Raw genomic sequence first — 21,741 nt, 5'->3', positions numbered from 1 at the left:
AGAATTTGTCTAAAATTCCATTTCCACCTCATTTCTGTGATAAATTCGGTATAAAAATTCTAATTGTAAATCATTTTATGCCTCACTTCCAAATGACCAAAATGGTTATTACATCCCCCAAAACAAAGCCACCCCACCACCCCAACTAACATTTTGTGCATTCCCAACTGTTTTTTTTTTTTTTTTTTTGTACTTCCTGAAAACAGTTTTTTTCACCTGAAAACCTCAATAATGGAGGAAGTGAAAGGTCAAAGTAATGGAAACAACAAAACCAAAACCATGACAAAACTCAAGAGGAAAGAACTAGGCCTCTCCTGCATGCTAAACACCGAGGTCGGCGCGGTCCTAGCAGTGATCCGGCGAGCACCGGAACCCAACTCCCATTTCCTCCCACCCCAAGAAGACAACTCTGACACATCAATACTCCAATCATTAAAATCACTGAGAGCTCTCATTTTCAACCCTCAACAAGAATGGCGAACTATCGATCCCCAAATGTATATCTCACCATTTCTCGATGTTATTCAGAGTGATGACATCCCCGCGGCTGCCACGGGGGTGGCGTTGTCGTCGATTTTGAAGATTTTGAAGCTTGAGATATTTGACGAGAAGACGCCCGGGGCGAGGGACGCAATGAACGCGGCGGTGACAGCAATAACGGGGTGTAGGTTGGAGAGGACAGCGCCGGTGTCGGAGGATGCGGTGATGATGAGGATTCTGCAGGTGTTGGCTGCTATCATGAAGCACCGGGCGTCAGTTTTGTTGACCGATCATGCGGTTTGTACGGTGGTCAATACTTGCTTTCAGGTGGTTCAGCAGTCAGCTAGCCGGGGTGATCTGCTGCAACGCAGTGGAAGGTGAGGTACTGTCTACAAATTTGATAGGTTGATTGTTATAAATTTAAAAGGCAGTTAAAGCTTTGGGAGATGCATATATTTCTGGTTTTAAATAATGGCATTCTTGGCACACTTATGTGTTTGTTCTAAGACTTAAAAGTGTTTCTAATGTGACTCAAAGTCGCACTATTTTTCTTTAGCATACAAGTTAACAAAATTCTTTTTGAATTAAATGTGAAATGTTGGATAATCTGAAATAAGAAATAATAAGAATTCAAATGAATAGGTACAATTTAAATGAAAACAAATGAAATAATAGATTTTTTTTTTATTTTTTGTAAGTGAAAAAGAAAGTAATATAGATGCAAATCAGAAGTACAACAAATACAACAACATCACATCAATAAAAATAAAATAAGGGCTAAGCGCAAAATGCATCATTGCTTAGAGAACAGAAAAACTGGGATCCAAAAGCACATTTCTTACTTTCTTCCAATGTTTCTCATTTTTATCAGACTCCTTAATGCTGTGTTTGGTTGGGGGATTTGAGGAAGAATTTGAAAAGAGAAATGGAAAAAGTAGGTGAAATGAGAATAAAATATGTCTAAATTTCACATAGTTTCACACACCTTTTTCTTTTCCTTTTCTAAATCTCTCCCCAAATCCTCCAACCAAACACAGCATAAAGGAAATTTCAGACTCGTTATCTGCAGTTGGTGACTTCGTTGTATTTTCTTACCTTAAAGAAAGTGTTTCTGATACGACGACTCAAAGTTTATTTTTGTTCTAAATCTGCAACAGGTATGCGATGCACGAGTTGATACAGACAATATTCACTCGTCTCCCAGACATTGAAGTAAAAGATTGGGAGAATTCAGAATCAGACACAGAAGACACCAACTTAGATTGTGGGTACGGCATTCGCTCTGCAGTTGACATCTTCCATTTCTTGTGTTCTTTGCTGAATGTTGTTGAAGTTGTGGAGACTGAGGGACTGATTGCTCAGACTGCCGATGAAGATGTGCAGCTTTTCGCTCTTGTTTTGATCAATTCAGCATTGGAACTGAGCGGTGATAGCATAGGGAGCCATCCAAAGCTGTTGAGGATGGTGCAGGATGATCTCTGTCACCATTTGATTCACTATGGAACATGTTCAAGCCCTCTGGTTCTTTCCATGATTTGCAGTACTGTTTTGAATATATATCACTTTCTTCGCAGGTTAGTATCTAAATAAACAAAACAAAAAGGCAAATGTCAAGTTTTCTTTTAAATACTGGAGTTAAATACAATGTCTATATTTAAAATGTGTAAATTCGGTCCCCAATTTATTCAATTTGTGCTTAAATGATTCTAGCGCCGTTTTTGTCCAATGGAAGCAATTTTTTTTGAGATCATTTAAACAAAAATTGAACAAAGAGGACGGTCATATATTACCCAATTATTTCACCAAACTCTTTACCATCTATGTAGTTTCTCTTTATATTTTTCACCCACTTTCAGCAGAATTTTACTTTGATTCATCGTCTTTTAATTGCAACAATTAATTCATTAGATTACAACTTGAATTTCAATGTGGTAAAATTCTAGTGAAAGTTTGAGGGTGGAATATGTGAGCACTTTCGGTTAATTTTTTTTTTAATTTTTAATTTTTTATGATGAGTGGCAAAAGAATTATATTGAAACAATAGTAGAAATTTGACCACTTTGGCCATATCAAATATTTCACCAAATCTGAGTAAAAACTCTCTTTGATATCGCCTACTCCAACGGAGAGATTTGGCTTTTCATCAAACACCGGTCGACCAGTCAGTGCAATTTTCACAACAATTGAGTTTGCATCAGATCACAACAATTCAAGATCCATTTGACCCTAGACGCATGTATGTTTACGAGTTCATCAATTGAGTTTGCGAGAGAGAGAGACTAGAAGAAACATGGGAGGCAGCGATGGGATTGTTAATGTACACCTCCTACACCACTAAAACCTACCACTACCACTACACACCTCCACTACTCCTCACCCACTCCACCTACCACCTCCACTTTACCTACTACCACCACCCACTCTACACCTACTACTCCCAAAACCTCTCTATATATAGGACTTGTAATATACAGATACAAATATCAATATATACAACAATCTTGTAATATATCAATCAATTATAATACATACAATTTCTCTCTATATCAATTTATCTTACATGGTATCAGAGCTAGGTTAACAACCTAATCATTCTGCTTCACCGGCGGGCGGCAGCCTCGCCTTGGCCGCCCGCCGGACCTCTACACATACATTCACTCCGCTGCCGCAAATTATTTGATCTTCTTCTTCTTCTTTTCTCTGTGTCTATCTCTCTACAGTGGTGGTTGTTATGGAGCCAAATTCACCGGAGCTAGAGCTGGACAACCTGAGAGCAATCAAAATACTCGGAAAAGGCGCCATGGGCACTGTATTTCTTGTCCATGACCAGTCCCGTGCCCCCTCTGCCCTTTGCCCTCAACCTGCGATCGTCTGCGCTCTCGACCACCTCCATAGCATGGGCATCGTGTACCGCGACCTCAAGCCCGAGAACGTTTTGATCCACCAGTCTGGTCACGTGACTCTCAGGGACATCACCCTCTTCTCTCTCGGCTGTTTTGAGTGTTGCAAAATGTCAAGAGATCCACATACACACACAGACCCAGCAAGAGCTCCGACAAAGAGATACACATGCATGACCTCTCTATCTATCACCTTCTCTCTCTCCACAGGGGCAAAACCCAGCTTGCCCATGGCTGCCACTCCAGGTGCCGTCGTTGTCACCGGCGACCAACACCACCGGTAGCCTCATCTCCGAAGCTCTCTCTCTCTCTCTATGCACCGAGCCACCACCTGCACTGCCACGGGTGATAGAGAGAGGGCCATTGTCAATCTCTCTCTCTCCCTGTTGTTGTTTCAGTTTCTGCAGGGCACTAGCATACACCATGGGCGCAAGACACTTCATCTTCCTCATCCTCACACTCTCTCTCATCATCACCATTCCCACGATGAAAGCTCACAACATCACAGAGATCCTCTCTTCCTTCCCAGACTACACACTCTTCAATAGCTACCTCACCCAAACAAGGCTCTGTGACGAAACAACAGTCGCGAGACCATCACAGTCCTGGTTCTCCCTTCATTTGTTTACAGAATCTCTCTCTCTCCCTCTCTCTCGGCAGTCTCGGTTACGGAGAGGACGACACACAAGCTGCTTCAACACACACACACGGTGCACATCTCTCTCCATGCACGACACAACTCTCTCTCTCTGACTCTCGGTTAGAATAGCACCCAACAGCATGGTTTTTAAAGAATAACCACACACCCACCCACCCACCCCACTTCTTCTCTCTCTCTCATACAACCTGTAAAAGCTTCTCCATATATTCTATTTCCTCTCTCCCACCTTAGCCTTTTTTTTGTCCCTCCACCATAATTGTTTCCACCACCCACCATTCTTTTTATTTTCTTTTTCTATATATATATATACTTTTTTTTTATTCTCACCAACACGGATACCAATCTTCTTTTCTTTTCTTTTCTTTTTTTTTTTTTTTTTAATCACCCCATCCACCGCCCAATTTTTTATTTTTTATAACTTACTTGGTGCTCTATTTTTATTGCCCCAATTACTCCCTTACTTTTCCCACAAAAAAAAAAAAAAAAAAAAAAAAACCAAACATTCATCATTCCACAAACTCCTTTTATTCCTGTCGGGGCTCACCCCGATCCCCATTTTACACCACCAAAAAAAAAAAAAAAAAAAAAAAAAACAAAAAACAAAAAAAAAAAAAAAACAAAACAAAACAAAACAAAAAAAAAAAAAAACAAAAAAAACAAACACAACCATGGCTTTGTTTTCTTTTCTGTAGACGGCTACACCCCGACGTTTCTTCTTTACTCTGCCGCCGGTCTCTTCTTCTTGCCTCCGTCCTGAGCGGCCCTCGACGGTGTTGCCTCCGTGTTTCCCACTCCACTGGGCACGATCACTCCACCCTGCTCCTCCACTGCAGCATATGGCGGCCCTCCAAATCGGAACATCACGGTGGCCTTCCGCTTCAGCTCCTTGTTTTCTGCCCTTAGCACGCTTATCTCTGCTCGCGCATCCTTATATATGCGTTGGAGCAGAGCCAGCTGGGAGTTTAATTGCTGCACCTCATTTGTCCTACTCTGTAGCCGGTGCGACAGATTTGTGACCGCCGTCATGGACTCCACACATGCCTTCAACGTATACTGATTGGCCTCCACATCCGACTGCACCGCCATTTTTTGCTCCACAGACCGCATCGGAAAGTTCAGCGGAGCAAACCCAGCAGTGTTTGGTTGAGGTTCACTGGCCACCGCACCAGTTCTCTCTCCTGTAGACTCGTTGAGGTCGGGAAAGAGGGTAAGCAGCCCGCGGGAAGACGAAGCCATTTTTTCTGGGCAACAGAGTGTTATAGAGAGTGTTACAGAGTATCTTCTCAGCAAAACCTTCTCAGCAAAACGAAGAGTTTTTCAGAGGATTTTCGCCAATTGTTTGTCTTCGCCTCTGCCTCAGCTCTGTCTTGGTTAAATAGCCGAGGCAGCCACGCGCATCGCGCGCCTCTTCTCGCCGACAAACAGGCACGCCTTTTGATGCATTCGGGCACGCCTTTTGATGGCACGCCTTTTGAGGGTGCGGGCACACCTTTTGAGGGCACGACTTTTGAGGGCTCGATATCTATATCCATGTATATCTTTTGGGCAGCCTATATACACACTCATACAGTGTCTTCTACACCGGTCAGCTTTATCAATCCCTTTGTTTCAACCTCAAATAGGTTTCTATCTTCACACCTATTTGAGTTTGAGGGGGGTTATACACAGTATCATGTTCAAGTCACCTCATGGCGCACTCCCTAAGTCGCCCCCTTGGTGCACCACCACAACTTTCTACAACGGTCCGACATGACCCCGTAAACTGTCTTCTACAACGGTCCGACATGACCCCGTAAACTGTCTGCTACATCGGTCCGACATGACCCCGTAAACTGTCCTGCTACATCGGTCCGACATGACCCCGTAAACTGTCTTCTACAACGGTCCGACATGACCCCGTAAACTGTCTGCTACATCGGTCCGACATGACCCCGTAAACTGTCCTGCTACATCGGTCCGACATGACCCCGTAAACTGTCTTCTACAACGGTCCGACATGACCCCGTAAACTGTCCTTCTACATCGGTCCGACATGACCCCATAAACTGTCTTCTACATCGGTCTGACACGACCACACAGTGTCTGCTACAACGGTCCGACATGACCCCGTAAACTGTCTGCTTCAACGGTCCGACATGACCCCGTAAACTGTCTGCTACAACGGTCTGACACGACCATACCGTGTCTCCTATCCTGTTTTTATTTATCAGTTTACTTTCCTGTTTTGTTACTCTCTTCAAACTCAAGTTGGTTAGTTCCTATCCTCCTTGAGTTTGAGGGGGGCTGTTAATGTACACCTCCTACACCACTAAAACCTACCACTACCACTACACACCTCCACTACTCCTCACCCACTCCACCTACCACCTCCACTTTACCTACTACCACCACCCACTCTACACCTACTACACCCAAAACCTCTCTATATATAGGACTTGTAATATACAGATACAAATATCAATATATACAACAATCTTGTAATATATCAATCAATTATAATACATACAATTTCTCTCTATATCAATTTATCTTACAGGGATCTTGGGAGTTCGAGGCGGCGCTGCAGCCAGATCAGCAGCGTTAGCTTCTTCTTCAATGGAAAGACGGAACAAGTGGTTGAAGAGAAGAGAGACATGGTTGGTTGTTGCAGCTTCAGCTTCTTATCATATTGTAACTTAATTATGTAATTATCCATTGGCACACCTTGAACTGAAGCTGTATTGCTCCAAGATAAAATGCAGTCAGCAATGTTCACAGCTTTATGGATTTTATTTGCATCATGACTCATGAACCTGCCAATCTTATCTGAAATAGGGTGATCCAGCAATCAGGCATCAACACTGGGGCCTGGATAAGCAGGGAGGCCCATTATCCGCTTGTCTACGATTGGACCTCCAACTATGAAATGATATATGCTCTGATAGATTGGTCCTCTCAATGCAAGAACCTCATGTACTGCAAAACAAACAACAACAAACAAAATTTGATTTGATGACCCAAAAAGAGAGATTGAGTTGAACTAACATTTGGCATATAATGCAAGACACTAATGCCATGACGGTTTGTTCACATATATTCACAAGGAAGAAAGAAGAGGAAGCTTATCAGGACTTATCTAAAAGTTATTCAACTTATGGGGGAATTGCAAATCAACTAAGCAGATAACCTTGCGGACATCTGGCCGGATGTCCGAGGGTCATCCGGTGCCCAAAAACAACAGTTCTGAACAGTGAAATGCTGAAATGTCCCAGACGTTCTCAATTTGGTTAAACATTTTTGATATTCTCGATTTGATACATATTTGTTGAAACCATTGGAATAAGAAAAGAAGCTACTTTTCATCAAATTTGAATTTGGTGTTGGATTTGGTACACGTTTGGAGATGGCCTTAATTGTTACAATTAGAAGATGAGACCAAAGTAAAATTTGAGGTTTATCTTGTTTATGGTGGATGACAGAATGGTTATATTGAAACAAGGGTTGAAGTACTTAATTGTTACAATTAGAAGATGAGACTAAAGTGAAATTCAAATGAAAGTTCAAGGAAGAAAGTATATTTTATCGATTTTTTATTTTTATTTTTATTTTTAAATACAGTGAGTTCTACTACTTTTATTATATAAGTACCACAAAAGTGAAATAAATTGACACAATTAAAAAATGTACTGAAATGTAACAAACAGCGTGTATTTTGGGTATGGACAGTGTACTTAATCCTAAATACTATGAAACTAAATTAATCCAAAAATGGTTTTCTATGCAGGTCTATTCGTCTTCAATTAGAATCATTCTTCACATTTGTGCTGTTTAGAGTTGTGAATTTGGGACACTTCATTCAGCTCCAAGAAGTTGCAGTTGAAGGAATCATAAACTTTTGTAGACAACCCACATTCATCATTGAAGTCTATGTCAACTATGACTGTGATCCCACCTGCCGGAATGTTTTCGAAGATATCGGAAAAATGCTCTGCAAGCACGCATTTCCAACTGGCGGTGCTCTGACAAGTTTACAGGTCCAAGCCTTCGAAGGCCTCGTAGTCATAATTCAAACCATTGCTGACAACATAGACAAAGATGACGATTCAAGCCCTTCTGGTCCATACCCGGTTGAGATTTCCGAGTACAGGCCTTTTTGGGAAGAGAAATTGACAGATGACAATGAATTGGCTACTTGGGTCGAATTTGTCAGAATGAGAAAGGCTCAAAAAAGGAAAATTTTGATTGCAGGGAATCATTTTAACCGTGATGAGAAAAAGGGATTAGAGTACCTGAAGATATCAAAGTTGCTTTCGGATCCTCCTGATCCGAAAGCACTCGCTATCTTCTTTAGGTACACGCCTCGGATTGACAAGACCATGATTGGAGACTATTTAGGGGACCCTGATGAGTTCCACATTCAAGTCCTGAAAGAATTCACCAACACTTTTGAGTTTTCCGGGATGATTCTTGACACTGCTTTAAGGACTTTCCTGGAAACTTTTCGGTTGCCAGGAGAGTCCCAAAAGATCCACAGAATTCTAGAAGCATTTTCGGAGAAGTTTTATGATCAACAAGCGTCCGAAGTTTTCGCAAACAAAGATGCAGTGTTCATTCTTTGCTATTCTCTCATCATGCTCAACACTGATCAACACAATCCACAAGTGAAGAAGAAAATGACAGAAGAGGAATTCATCAGAAACAACCGAGCTATCAACGAAGGCAAAGATCTTCCCAGAGAGTACTTATCCGAGCTTTTCCATTCGATTTCAATGAATGCAATCAAGCTTTTCGGGCAATCTGGTACTCCAATCGAAATGAATCCAAGCAGGTGGATTGAGCTAATGAACAGAGCCAAAATAATGCACTCTTTTATATTGTGTGATTTTGATCGACGGCTTGGAAGAGACATGTTCGCAACAATAGCGGGTCCCTCAGTTGCATCGCTTTCAGCAATTTTTGAACAGGCTGATGACGAAGAAATCCTCCACGAATGCATCGAAGGGTTGTTCTCGGTTGCAAGGATTGCTCAGTATGGACTAGAAGACACTCTTGATGAACTTTTAGCCTCATTTTGCAAATTCACTACACTGTTGAATCCATATGCGTCTTCAGAAGAGACCCTTTATGCGTTTAGCCACGATATGAAGCCGAGAATGGCAACTCTGGCGGTTTTCACTACCGCAAATAGTTTCGGGGAATCGATCAGAGGTGGTTGGAGGAACATTATTGATTGCTTGTTGAAACTCAAAAGGCTAAAGCTTCTCCCTCAAACTATTATTGAACCCGATAATGGTTCTGCCTCATCATCTGAACATGGAACTCACTCAAAATCCGAGTCATGTGTGCTCTTCCCCAAACACAGTCGTCGAGGTTCCGGTTTGGTAGGCAGATTCTCGCATTTTCTGTCAATGGAAAGCATGGAAGAAAATTTGAACCTCGGAGTGAGCGAATTTGAGCAGAATCTAAAAGTCATCCAACAATGCCAAGTTGGGAACATCTTCACCACTAGTTCAAAATTGCCCGATGAACCGTTGATGAATCTTGGGCGTTCCTTGATATTTTCTGCAGCCGGGAAAGGGCAAAAGTTCAGCACGCCGGTGGAGGAAGAAGAAACCGTTGGATTCTGTTGGGAATTGATCCTGACCGTTACTTTGGCGAATACTCACAGATTCACAACTTTTTGGCCTCAGTACCATGATTTTCTGCTCGCAGTCACTCAATTTCCTCTCTTCTCCCCTGTTCCATTTGCAGAAAAAGCCATTGTTGCACTCTTGAAGATATGTCTCAAGCTCCTTTCCTCGTACCAACCTGAAAAACTCCCCGAGGAGCTCATTTTCAAGTCTATAAATCTAATGTGGAAGCTCGACAAAGAAATTATCGATACTTCTTGTGAATTCCTAGCACAATCTGTAAGCAAAATCATCATAGATTACCCGGCAAATTTGCATACGCAAATGGGATGGAAATCGGTTCTTCACTTGTTATCGGTCACTGGGAGGCACCCTGAAACCTATGATTTGGCCGTTGAGACACTCATCTCGTTGATGTCTGATGGAAACAACGTATCGCGCACAAACTATGCTTATTGCATTGATTGTGCATTTGGTTTTATCGCTCTAAAAAACACTCCATCGGAGAAAAACATGAAAATTATGGACTTGATGGCAGATTCTGTGAACATGTTAATCCAATGGTACAAAAGCGGATACTCAGATCCTGGAAGCAGTGTGAGTATGGTGAGCAACACGAGTTGCTCGTCTTTAGAAGAAAATTTGAAATCTCTTGGCTCGACTAGCTTCACTGTGAATTTATTCGTCAAGCTTGGTGAAGCATTGAGAAAGACTAGCTTGGCACGACGCGAAGAGATAAGAAACCATGCCATCTCAGCCTTACAAAAAAGCTTCACATTAGCCGAGGAACTATACTTCACACCGGCAAATTGTATAAATTGTTTTAACCTTGTGATATTCGCAATGGTTGATGATCTACACGAGAAAATGTTGGAGTATTCGAGGAGAGAGAATGCGGAGAGAGAGATGAGAAGCATGGAAGGGACATTGAAGATTGCAATGGAGCTATTGACAGAAGTGTACTTGCAATTCTTGAAACCGATATCGGAGAATTCGGGGTTTAGGACATTTTGGTTGGGGATATTGAGGAGGATGGATACATGTATGAAAGCTGAATTGGGTGAGTATGGAAATTCAAAAGTGCAAGAGATAATTCCAGATTTGTTGAACAAGATGATCACAACAATGAAAGAAAATGAGATCTTGGCGCAAAAGGAAGGTGATGATTTGTGGGAAATTACATATATTCAGATACAGTGGATTGCTCCTTCCCTCAAGGAGGAGCTATTTCCTGAAGAGATGTAGAGAGGGTATGGGATCAAAAGGGTATTAAAATAATTTTACATCATCGATGAAAAAAAAAAAAAAAATTGTATTGTAATTTTCATTTTTTAGAATAGGGTTTTCCTGAGAATAAAAATGACAATTCAACGCACAAGACTCTTATTGAAAAAAAGTTTGAAAATAGAATGATGTATGGACTCTTACTTCCATTTTTTAAGAAGCTATTTCCGTGACTCGAAAGATTGATTTTGGCCGAAGGGCTCATCATAAAAGTCGACAACACAACAGAATTAGAGAAAGTAGCATTAATGGAGTTGTATAAACATGTAACTGACATAAATATCTGAAATTTTTGGTAAATTGCAGTTAAAAATTTCTGGATGCCAACACAACATGAACATCAAGTGCATTTTCCCGACCTTTCCAATGGTTTTCTCGACAACCAAACAGAGGGTTTTTAGTATTCTTGATTATTGTTCTGTTTTATTTTTGTGGTATTGTGTTCATTTGGTTGCCTTCCTTTTTCTTTTCTTTTTTTAACTGTTCTTGAGGTTACATCATATTCTTGGAATTATAAGATATTTTAGATAAAATTTGTTTGGAAATTAATGCATAATATAAGGTATATTGGACACTCTGAAGAATTCTGTAGTGATGCTTCATCAACCACAATGATTGATCTCTAATGCTTTTCGCTTTCAATTTTTTTTTTTTTTTTCTTTAAACAGTTTTTGAAAATAATTTACCAAACAAGTTTCACAAATCGTTTCTGTTTTTTCACAGATCAGACGAGAAACAGGTGCAATGTTCTGGCCAGAACATGTCTAGCCTCAAATTTTGATGCCAATGCCACTTTTTACACATCAGTCAAATGAGCAAGGAACAAATAAATAAATAAATAAATACTGCACTTGTTGCCAACTGACTAGAAGCATTTTTTATATATGCACAAAACTAAATATGCTTTTTAAAACACATGTTTAAAAGTTCAGCTAGGTTAGGAAAGAAATACTACTTCACCTGGGATATAGTCAGAGTGATTTGAATTTTCAACAATTAGTTTTTTTTTTTTTCTAATTTTTAATTTCAGAATTTTGTGCCTAATTGGTTTGTTTATAGTTTATGTTGTAAACCTGAAAAAATTGATTAACCGAAAAAAAAGAGTGTTTTAAATTCTATTTATTAATTATCAACTTTCAATTTAAAATAATATAATTTTCCATGTATACATGAGCATTACTCCAACTTTCAGGGGATGATGTATTGAATTTCAAATTGGTACCGTGTTTGGTTCCAAAAAATTGAATTCATTTTTTTAAAAAATTGAGTTTTTTTTTAATTTTTTGTAATTTTTGTATGTTTAGTGAATTTTTTAAATATTTTACGCAATTTTTTTTTTAATTTTTTTTAGATACACCTAATCTAAATACACTTTAAAAGTATAATATTTGTTAAAAAAAATAAAATTAAAAACAACCAAACAAAAAAATACAAAAAATACTAAAATTTAATATATTTTTATATTTTTTTGTATTCAATAAAATTTTTGTACAATTTTTTTAATATTTTAAATAAATTAAGATTAAGTAAATTTAAAATTTTTAAAAAATTAATTAAAATATTAAAAATATCAAAATACCAACTGAAAACTTATAAAGCTGCTTTTGAAAACTTGTGTTTCACTTTAGTATAAACATCTCTCTCATCATTCCATCCACAGACAAATTCCTCCCCAATAGGAGGCCCATTTTAAGGAGGGCAAAATCATGATCTCTAATTCAAAGAAATCATGAATCCTTTGCTTCTAAAACCACCCTAAAAAGCTCCAACGTCACAATTATGTCTTTCTTGCCACATTGTCAACTTTTTAGTTAAGGTTAAAACCCTAAACATATAGTGCCGTTTTGGGACCAAAATAAAAAAGTCACGTTTTTGTCAAAATATTTAAAAATGTAATAAAATTGATTTGGAAAGTGCTAAAAACACAAGTGTAAAATTACAAATTGGGACCTATGATAAAAAACTAAAAAAATTAATTTTTTATGTTGTGTAAGGGTATTTTGGTCATTTTAATTTGATTTGATACCATAAACAAATATTAAACTAAAAAGCCAAAAGTTATTTTTTTACCAACTTCCCAAAACACAATAACTAGAAGTTTTTTTTAGCTTTTTGACTATTTTAATAGGCTATTTTAGTTTTTGTGTTTGGAAAAATAGGATGAATTTTTATTTGAATTGTTATATTGAAAAATATGTTGAAATGATGTTTGAAGTTAAAATGACAAATTTGTCCCTAAGATCATATTTTTTAGAAATTGATGTAAAGGGACAAAATCGTTATTTATCAAGGGATGACACAACTTGTCAATGTGACAGTGTAGGCTGTGCTTACACTGCCCGCGATTTTAGCTATATATATATATATATATATATTTTTTAATATGAAGTGTTAGTTTAGGGGCTTTTTGGCTTTTTTTTTTTTTTTTTTTTTTTTTTTTTTTTTTAGTTTGAGGCTATTTTAGCCTCAAACTCATCTTCTCACACACCCCCAATATGTAGACCCTCTAGTCTATAACTCCAATCCTATGGCCTATTTTGACAAAATGATTTAAAGTTAACTTTTTAATTTTTTTTTATTGCTATCACCTCACCATTTTTTTTAATATTTTTTTATAAAAGAATAAAAAAAAATTAACTTTTAACCTACTACTCATAATTATTTTATTTTATTTTTATTTAAAAAAAAAAAAAAACTCATGTCGTTAGCTAGACTTACCAGATTGAACCTTCCAAAGAACAAGAGCTTGGATAGGCACATACTCTCATCATTAGCTAGCTTTAATAAGCAAGCATGTGATCCAAATGTTAAAAGATTTTTACATAATTGACAACTGTTCCGTCACGAGTAAATTAAGAAATTACATTTTTTGTAGTACATTATAGACCGTAGTATAGAAATGAGAAGATAAATGCAAAGATTCTGATCAACTAAATTAGTTTCAATTAGTTAAGATTGAATTTAAATGTTAGATTTGAATTTGAATTTGTAAATCTCTACTCACATCCAAGATATAAAAAACATATGAAATCAGCTCTAATAAAAAATAAAAAATAAAAAATAAAAAAGAAAAAAAAACCTCCTACAATTTTCTATATCCCCGTGATTGATAGCATTAAAAGATAACCCAAAGAGCCAAGAATAAGAAAAAGGACTGTTAATATGATATGATACGACCACCCTCAAAACAAACCTCTTCAATCATGAAATATTAGCAAGCAAGCAACCAAAAACCTTAGTTAAATCCTAAGTGCTAACCATGAGGCCTTTTTATATCAACTAAAATCTACAAACAAACAGGCTGAGATTTCTTTCATCTCCAACAATTTTTCACTCTTCTCCACAGAATGCCAAGAAGAAGAACACAAGCCCTTGAATCCAATCATGACACAGCTCAAATTTTCAGAGAATCAATCAGAATTATACTTCTTCACACTACCTATTTCCATTCCATCTCCATCTTCCTCTTCTCACCCCTCCCAATCTCTCTCTTCATCTCTCACTTCCTCATCCACAATTTTCCACAAATACCCTTCTCCATGCTTAACCTCACAAACCATTTACTTGGACAAAATGGCCATTTGCCACTGCTGAAGCTACTCTCCAAAATCCTTGTCCACATCATGATCTGCCTCCCTTCAACCATCACTTTCTCTCTCCTTGGCAGAGCCGCCACCATTCACGCAGTTTCAGATAGCTACACTGGAATCAACCTCAATGGAAGAAGGATATTGACAAGAAGTGGATTGGCTTGGATCAAGCTTCTTCACACAAGTTTTTGGGAGTTCTTGACTGTACTAGGCCTCTTCGGAGTCTTGGTTTTCGGTTTGGCTATTCTGCCAAAGGTATTGTTTGCTTGTGGGATATGTTCTAAGGCATTCGGATTCTGGGGTGCCTTGGGGTTTTTGGGGGTACCCTTCTGTGTGGCTTTTGCACATGTTATGGTTGTGGGTAACTTAGCTAGGGTTTTGTCTGTATTGGAGGGTGAGTGTTTTGGGTTAGAGTCATTGATGAAGGCTAGGAGTATAATGAAAGGGAGGGGCCAAACAGCCCTAGTCATGACTCTGTTGAGCAATGTGGGTTTTAGGTTAGTTGAGTGTCTGTTTGAGTTTAGGGTATGTAGAGGGATGAGATTGTGGGAAGGCCCTATGTTGGTTTCTATGTACTCTTTGGTGCTTGTTTTGGACACTGTCATGAATGTTGTTTTCTATTATACATGTAAACCCTGGAACTCCATATTATGACAGAGAATGAACATGGTACTCCATATTCTGAAAGAATCATTTTACTATTTTTTGAAAATTTGAGGTTATTTTGAAAAATAAATTTGAAGAGGCAATTCAATATACAAGACTCTTTATAAAGTAGGTTCCGAAAAAAGCAACATGTATGTAACCTTACCTCTATTTATAAGGAGGTTATATCTACGACTCAAACCCACACTACCAAGGCCGCTAACTGCAAGCTTTACCAGCATGCCAAGCCACAATATTGTATTTAGATCTTAAATTTGTAGAGAAAAAAAAAAATGAAACAAAAAAGAGAAAAAAATATTGTGTTTGCATTTCCAAAAACAATAAAAAAGTTCTAAAGCACCCATGGTGGTTGAATTGTTCACTTTTGTGCAAAAAGCAAATTTTGAAAATTACTTTTTGGTGTTTCATAAAAAACAATTTATTTGCAAAAATAAAAAAAAAATCATGAATAATAGTTTTTTTTTTTTTTTTTTTCAAAATGGTACGCCAAATAAATTTTCTTGTTTTCCAAAAAATGAAAATAGAAAATGAAAATACAACCAAACATGTTATTACTCCATTTCTTTTATGCCCTTCTCCTTTTCTGTTTACCCCCACAAATTTAAAATCCAAACACAACCTAAAAAATGGTAGTCATGAGAATTATCAATCCAGCACAACATATTTTCACCTTTGAAACAATCATGAAGAATACAAAAGCTCAACCAAGCAATTTCCATCATGGAGCCTGACTGCAATAACCTGTTCTTTTTCCAAGTAAAAGAAGAAGGTGCTTTTCGTATGTTCATTTTCTAAGACAAGAAAGAGACAGTTGAATTACTCAAGACACATATAAAACAGATATGTTCAAATTATTCAATCAACACTTAAGCTTTCACAGTTTGAAAGATGAAAGTTCCTCTGCACCATGTCTCTATTGCTACAACTTTCCAACTAACAATGAATCCAACAACAGACATCTCTAGCGTTCAACAGAGCTACACTTATCTCCTAACCCTATGAGAAATCATGTCGGGAGTCAAATTTTCTCATCAGAAAGAAAGTTTCGACAGATAAATCTCAAATCTCATGGTTCAACAGAGATGATAACAATAGAAGCTCAATTATGCATTTATTCATATTTGAGGGTCAGAGAATTCATTAATATGAGGCCGAGACGAAGAAAAACTCGGATTATGAATTCATAAGCCAACAAGTTACAAATCATTGACTTTCAGTAAAAAAATATAACAATAATAATGATGCATAGTTAATATATATATATATATATATATATATCCATGCGTAGCACATTACATAAAAAAACCCGGAGATTTCACAAGAATTTGTACCCTGTCTACTCCTGCTTCCACTAAGATGAGAGCAAATGTCTCTTCCTCAAGAATTACAGCAGGTTCCATCGTCATCTTCCGGCTTAAACTTCTAACCTGCTGATAATCTGTATATTTAAAATTTGTTATTGACATTACATTTTGTGGAAACTTATCCAAAAAAGAGTACAATAAGTTTGACACAAGAACCACATTAAGGAAAAAAATTAAAAAAATAAAAAGACGATAATAATAAATATCAGTATAGAATACTAAAAAAACTCCACTTACTCGGGTTAACCAGAATCTTCTATGATATTAATATAAATATTATATCTAAATAAAATTACTACCTACAAATTTAAGTTTTTACATCTAAAAAATGGTACAACAAGCTCAAGAAAACAATTGGAAAAAGGAACCCAAAAAAAAAAGAGTGTGTTGAGCAAAATGCCCCTCAGACCTCACTACCATATAAAACAAACAGTACTAAACCCCCAATTCTTTCCATTGAAAAGTTGGAAACATAGTAATAATTTGTGGCACTAATAAAAGATCGATCAGGAACTCTATATAACATTGAAGACTGTAAAAATCATCAGTTGTCTGATTAATAATTTCCCAAGAAACAAATTTAGTAACCAACAAAAGTAGATAAAATATTTTGAGAAATGGTCGCTCATAAATATTGTTGCCATTTTCTTGATCTGGTATGACGTTGAAACATTATCGAGAACATTAAAATGTCACCACGTGGAGAATAATGCAAGCTAAGAACCAACAGGATCAGGTGATATTAGATCCTCTCAATTACAAGTTTTCTAAGCATGAATTTTATTCATTCCAACTACCTACAGGGATACAAGTAAAAATAGGAAGATGTCTCTGCTTTTGTCTGCCAGGGCTGCCCCTTCCCCTTCAAAGTAAAAAATTAAAATAAATAAATAAATAAATAAAACCATGTTACACACTACAGAGTCACCCAAAGATCCTAATTTTTCATCAATTACCAATTATGTTTGTTAGGAATAATTATTTAGTTCTAGGTGGCCCTCCTCTACTTTCAAAAAAAAAAACAAACAAAAACAAAAACAAAAACAAAAAAAGCTATGACATGCATTGCCAAAGAATTATGATAAACACCCTCTTTTGAAATTTAATGCATTTAAGTGGTTTAAGAGTTAAATGTGCCACGCCGTTTGCTTTTATCTTCAGTGGCATACCTATGAGTATCAATGTTAGAATGCAACTCCTGCAGTCAAGTTCTTATTATTAGTAATTTCAAAACCATAAGCTTTTGAGTGTCAACATGCAAGAAGTATAATTTTACTGCATAGGAACATTCGAAAAAAGCACTAATTGATTAAGGAAGTCCTTCCACTTTCTTTTTACAGGGATTTTATATCAGTGACATCTTCCTCTTCAGTGATTACAACTAGTACAAGGGCATTTCTATATTAGTCTATTTCTAATTGGACAAATAAATGTTGGTAGGTTGCAGAACAAAACACCTTGATCAATATTAATCTCTGATTAACTATGTTGTTGCCATGTAAAATAGCTCTTTAAGTAAATCAAAGGGAAGTATGATTTTCCATTAAATGGAGTCCAAAAACATTTGCTGCAACTTACCAAGGGACCAATATAACTTCCTTTGAACTTGTGTAATCATTTATGCTATGTTTGGTATGGGGGAAAGATGGGAAAAGAAAAGGAGGTGAGGAGGGACACTTACCCTCATTTGGTAGGAGGGATGAGGGAATGGAAGAGAAAAGAGAAGATAAGAGCAATCCACCCAGGCCCACAAAAATTGATTCAACTTAAGTTAATTGGGTGAGGGAAGGAAAGAACTCTTGCTCTTCTTAAAAATGTGAAATGATCTTCAATGTCTCCTTACTTTTAATGAAAATTAGGGAATAATTCAAGGGAAGACAATTTATTCCCTAGGTTCTCTTCTTCCATCAATCCTCCCTCCCCATAAACCCCCTACTTTCCATACCTTACCAAACATAGAATTGACGATGTCTGTTTGTATTACAACCACACTGTGTACACACCTAGACAACATTCAAACCCGCTAACGCAAATGCCATTGACCAAATTTCAGTTGGTAAAAGGCTTCCAAAATGTTCTCTTTTCAAAAAGATCACTGAAAAAGGGAATGTAATTTTTCCATTTTTAACAAATTCTCAACCCCTACAGCCAACTGTACCCTTCTGTATGGTTCTTGATAAGCTCCACAATCGTAGTGGTGGCCTAGCAGACAGGGTAATCCTTTGATAGCTTAAGGTATTCTTCTCCTTCATTGAATACAGATAAACCTTCCTTTTTTCTTTTCTTGCTTTTATTTTTTTCTTTTCTTGCTCTCATTTATAGACGGAAATGAATTTAAGGAAAACAAATCTATTATCAACAAAAGGGTAAAAATTCTCTATTAAAAATTTACACTTAAGGGCCCAATTAAAGCCAATGTTTACAAGTCAAAAAGCTCAAGGCAAGGCATTCCATAATTTTTATTTCATTTTAAAAGATGAACCCAAGCCTTATAACAAAAGGCATAAGCCTTTTAACTACCATTTTCTAAATATTATTATCTGATTAAAAAAGAGAGAACAAGATTACCATTCTTCCTATCCAGTGTTTTAAAAGGCTCTAGGAGCACTGAGGCGATAAGGTCTCCTATAGCCTAAGCACGAGGCATGAGGCATGAAGCAAAGCGCGCGCCTCACCAAAGCGAAGCTCAAGTAGTAGAAGAAAAGCAAAATTATAAAATAAGCAAATTTTTCAACATAACAAATATATATATAATATTTAAAAAAAATCATAACCATTTTCGATAATTTCTAAACATAACATTCAATCTTTTAAAAATCAGAAATATAATATTCAACAAAAGATATAAAGTATAACATTCAATCTTTTATTACTTTTTGCTCTCTTTTGACTACATTTGGTCGTTTTATATTGAATAGTTTTGAATCCTTGTGGGTATGTCCACAAAAAAAAGTACTTAATCAACAATTGGAATAGAAAAATGGGTAAAGCCCATGAAGCCCACGCCTTGCGCTTCGAAAAAAAAGCCCTCGCCTCAGCGCCTAAGCTGCGCCTTGGGTGTTGCGCCTCGCCTCTATCTGTTCGAAGCGCAAGGAGCCTTGCGCTTAGGCGCGCCTTTTAAAACACTGTTCCTATCCATCAGAGCACACATCTGACCATATGCTCGCAATCAGAGTCTTTTATTATTTAGATATTCAATGTCAGCACCCAAAGCGGGAATTTTTTTACCAAAATAAATAGTACTCGGAGTTGAGTCCCACAATTTAATGGCAATAACAAGACTTGGGATAAAATAAAGCATCACGAAGCAATGAGTTTTCCCGATTTATTACTCCTAATAAATGACTTCTTATGATATATTACTTCTCCAATCAACACAATACTTTTCTATAGAAGCACCCACATAAATAGGAACAACTAGAACAACTATAGCAAACCCATTGATTCCAAACTGACTTTACACGAATAATACTATAAAGGGTAGAAAGCTACCTAAATTAAACACTCAGATTCTCTGCAGAAACATCAGTTTCTTCATCGTCTCCTTCTCGTATTTTAGCAATCTCGGTTTGCGCCCTCTCAAGAATCTGCTTCTTCTGCACCTCCAATTCTCTTTGAAAATCCATCCTCATCTTCTCCAACTCCATCATTTGCTGCCTCTTACTATCCTCAATCTTCTCATAAATCTCCCCAAACTTCTGAATTGAATCGGCCAACAACCTAAACGATGACCCATCATTGCCCTCTCCTCTAAACCCTTTCCTTTTAGGAGGAAGCTCATCCGAATCCTCATCGTCGTCAGACAATGACTCTGACTCATCAGGACTATCCCTCATCTCATCCAACCCATTCGACCGATTCAAATAAACTCTTGGATTCATAAACACATACTCCCCAGAATCAACCCCACAAGGCAACCCACATTGTTGCGTTGATGATGATGATGATGAATTCAACAACATATCCATTTTCTTAAAGAAAACCCATTTGCTAGTATATCCACCCATTGACTCCATTTTCGATTTCTCTTTCTTATACTTCTTCTTCAAGGTATCCAACCGGTTTCGACACTGCGTGTCGGTCCATTCCACCTTCGATTCCTCGGAAACCTTCTCAGCCACCTCTTGCCAATCCTCAGAACTCAAACTCTTCCTCCCCAATTGCAAATACCTACCTCCCCAAGCCTCTAGCAACACAGAGGTGGCGTGTTCTGTCCAATCCACCGATGAATTCCTAACAACATAGGATGGTTTTCGAGCAACAAACTCGTAATTCGAAACCAAACTCTCCAACCTTCTCTTCTTCTGCCGCCTCTCCGACTCATCGCCGAACCCATTTTCAATATCCTCATCATCATCATCGTCATCATCATCATCTTGACCGTCCAATTCGAGATTCTCTTCTTCTTCTTCTTCAGCTAACTCGTCATCTTCATATTCATCGCGATAATTACTGGTGATTGGATAAGAGGGGTTTCGATTGGAATGCTTTGAGCGAATCGAAGAAGCGTTATAGGTTGAGGAATGATTTACGTAGTGTTTCGGTGGATACCTAGCATCATCTTCAGTGTCATCCATTTATATATATAGAGAGAGATTGAGGACACAGAAAAGCCCTAATTTTTACCTTGAATCAAACGAGTTCGAAAACAATCGACAATATAGAACTCAAACTGTGCTGATTTTTTGAGAGATTGAGACTGAATTAAGGATGAATGAGAGAATACGAACAAAATTTGAGGAGTATTGAGCCCAAGAATTAGGGTTTGGTGAAGTGGGGGTGAGAGAGAGGGGTGTGGATGAAGAACATTTGGTGATGGGGTGTGTCAGTGATACTAAAGTGCGCAGGTGTGGTTGGTACTGTTTTATTGTTTGACTTTTACGTTTGGAAGGTTTGAGACTTTTCAGGTCAGCATAAACTGATCTGACGTGGCTGTTTGTAAGACGATCATGCTACAATACACCACTGCACTTGCTAGTTATCGTGGTCAAGCACTATTTTCATTTTTTCTTTTCTTTTTAAAAGATTGGAAAGAAAATTTTCATTACAAAATTAATAAAATATTAGATCAATGTGGTACATCTGTATTACAGGATCTTAAAAGGAGGAAAATCTTTATTGAATAAAGGATTCAAACCTTTATAGAAGAGAAGAAAAGAATCTCACAAAAATAAATGGGAAACAAAT

At 37.5% G+C, this 21,741-nt stretch overlaps 3 protein-coding genes across 3 annotated transcripts; 2 read left to right on the top strand and 1 right to left on the bottom strand.

The window, feature by feature from the left end:
* Nucleotides 1-203: 203 nt before the first annotated feature.
* On the top strand, nt 204-11,019 carry GNL2 (GNOM-like 2). The gene is made up of 3 exons (XM_028224971.2): nt 204-857; nt 1,638-2,054; nt 7,805-11,019. Exons 1-3 carry the CDS (start codon nt 232-234, stop codon nt 10,893-10,895), a joined length of 4,134 nt encoding a protein of 1,377 aa, XP_028080772.2. The 5' UTR covers nt 204-231; the 3' UTR covers nt 10,896-11,019.
* Nucleotides 11,020-14,281: 3,262 nt separating this feature from the next.
* LOC145791841 (uncharacterized) lies at nt 14,282-15,178 on the top strand. Its single transcript, XM_082872288.1, has one exon. The coding sequence runs from the start codon at nt 14,282-14,284 to the stop codon at nt 15,176-15,178; it is 897 nt and encodes a 298-aa protein (XP_082728414.1).
* Nucleotides 15,179-16,273: 1,095 nt separating this feature from the next.
* On the bottom strand, nt 16,274-21,455 carry LOC114282319 (trihelix transcription factor ENAP2). Its single transcript, XM_028224970.2, has 2 exons — nt 20,047-21,455; nt 16,274-16,628 (listed from the first exon to the last, which is right to left on the bottom strand). The coding sequence occupies exon 1, from the start codon at nt 21,129-21,131 to the stop codon at nt 20,052-20,054; it is 1,080 nt and encodes a 359-aa protein (XP_028080771.2). The 5' UTR covers nt 21,132-21,455; the 3' UTR covers nt 16,274-16,628; nt 20,047-20,051.
* Nucleotides 21,456-21,741: the final 286 nt, after the last annotated feature.

This window comes from Camellia sinensis, chromosome 5 (assembly GCF_055761805.1).
Source record: "Camellia sinensis isolate YWXY chromosome 5, ASM5576180v1, whole genome shotgun sequence".
Lineage (NCBI taxonomy): Eukaryota > Viridiplantae > Streptophyta > Magnoliopsida > Ericales > Theaceae > Camellia > Camellia sinensis.
Note: the sequence above shows the minus strand (reverse complement) of the source record. Positions and strands in the feature narration are given on the sequence as shown.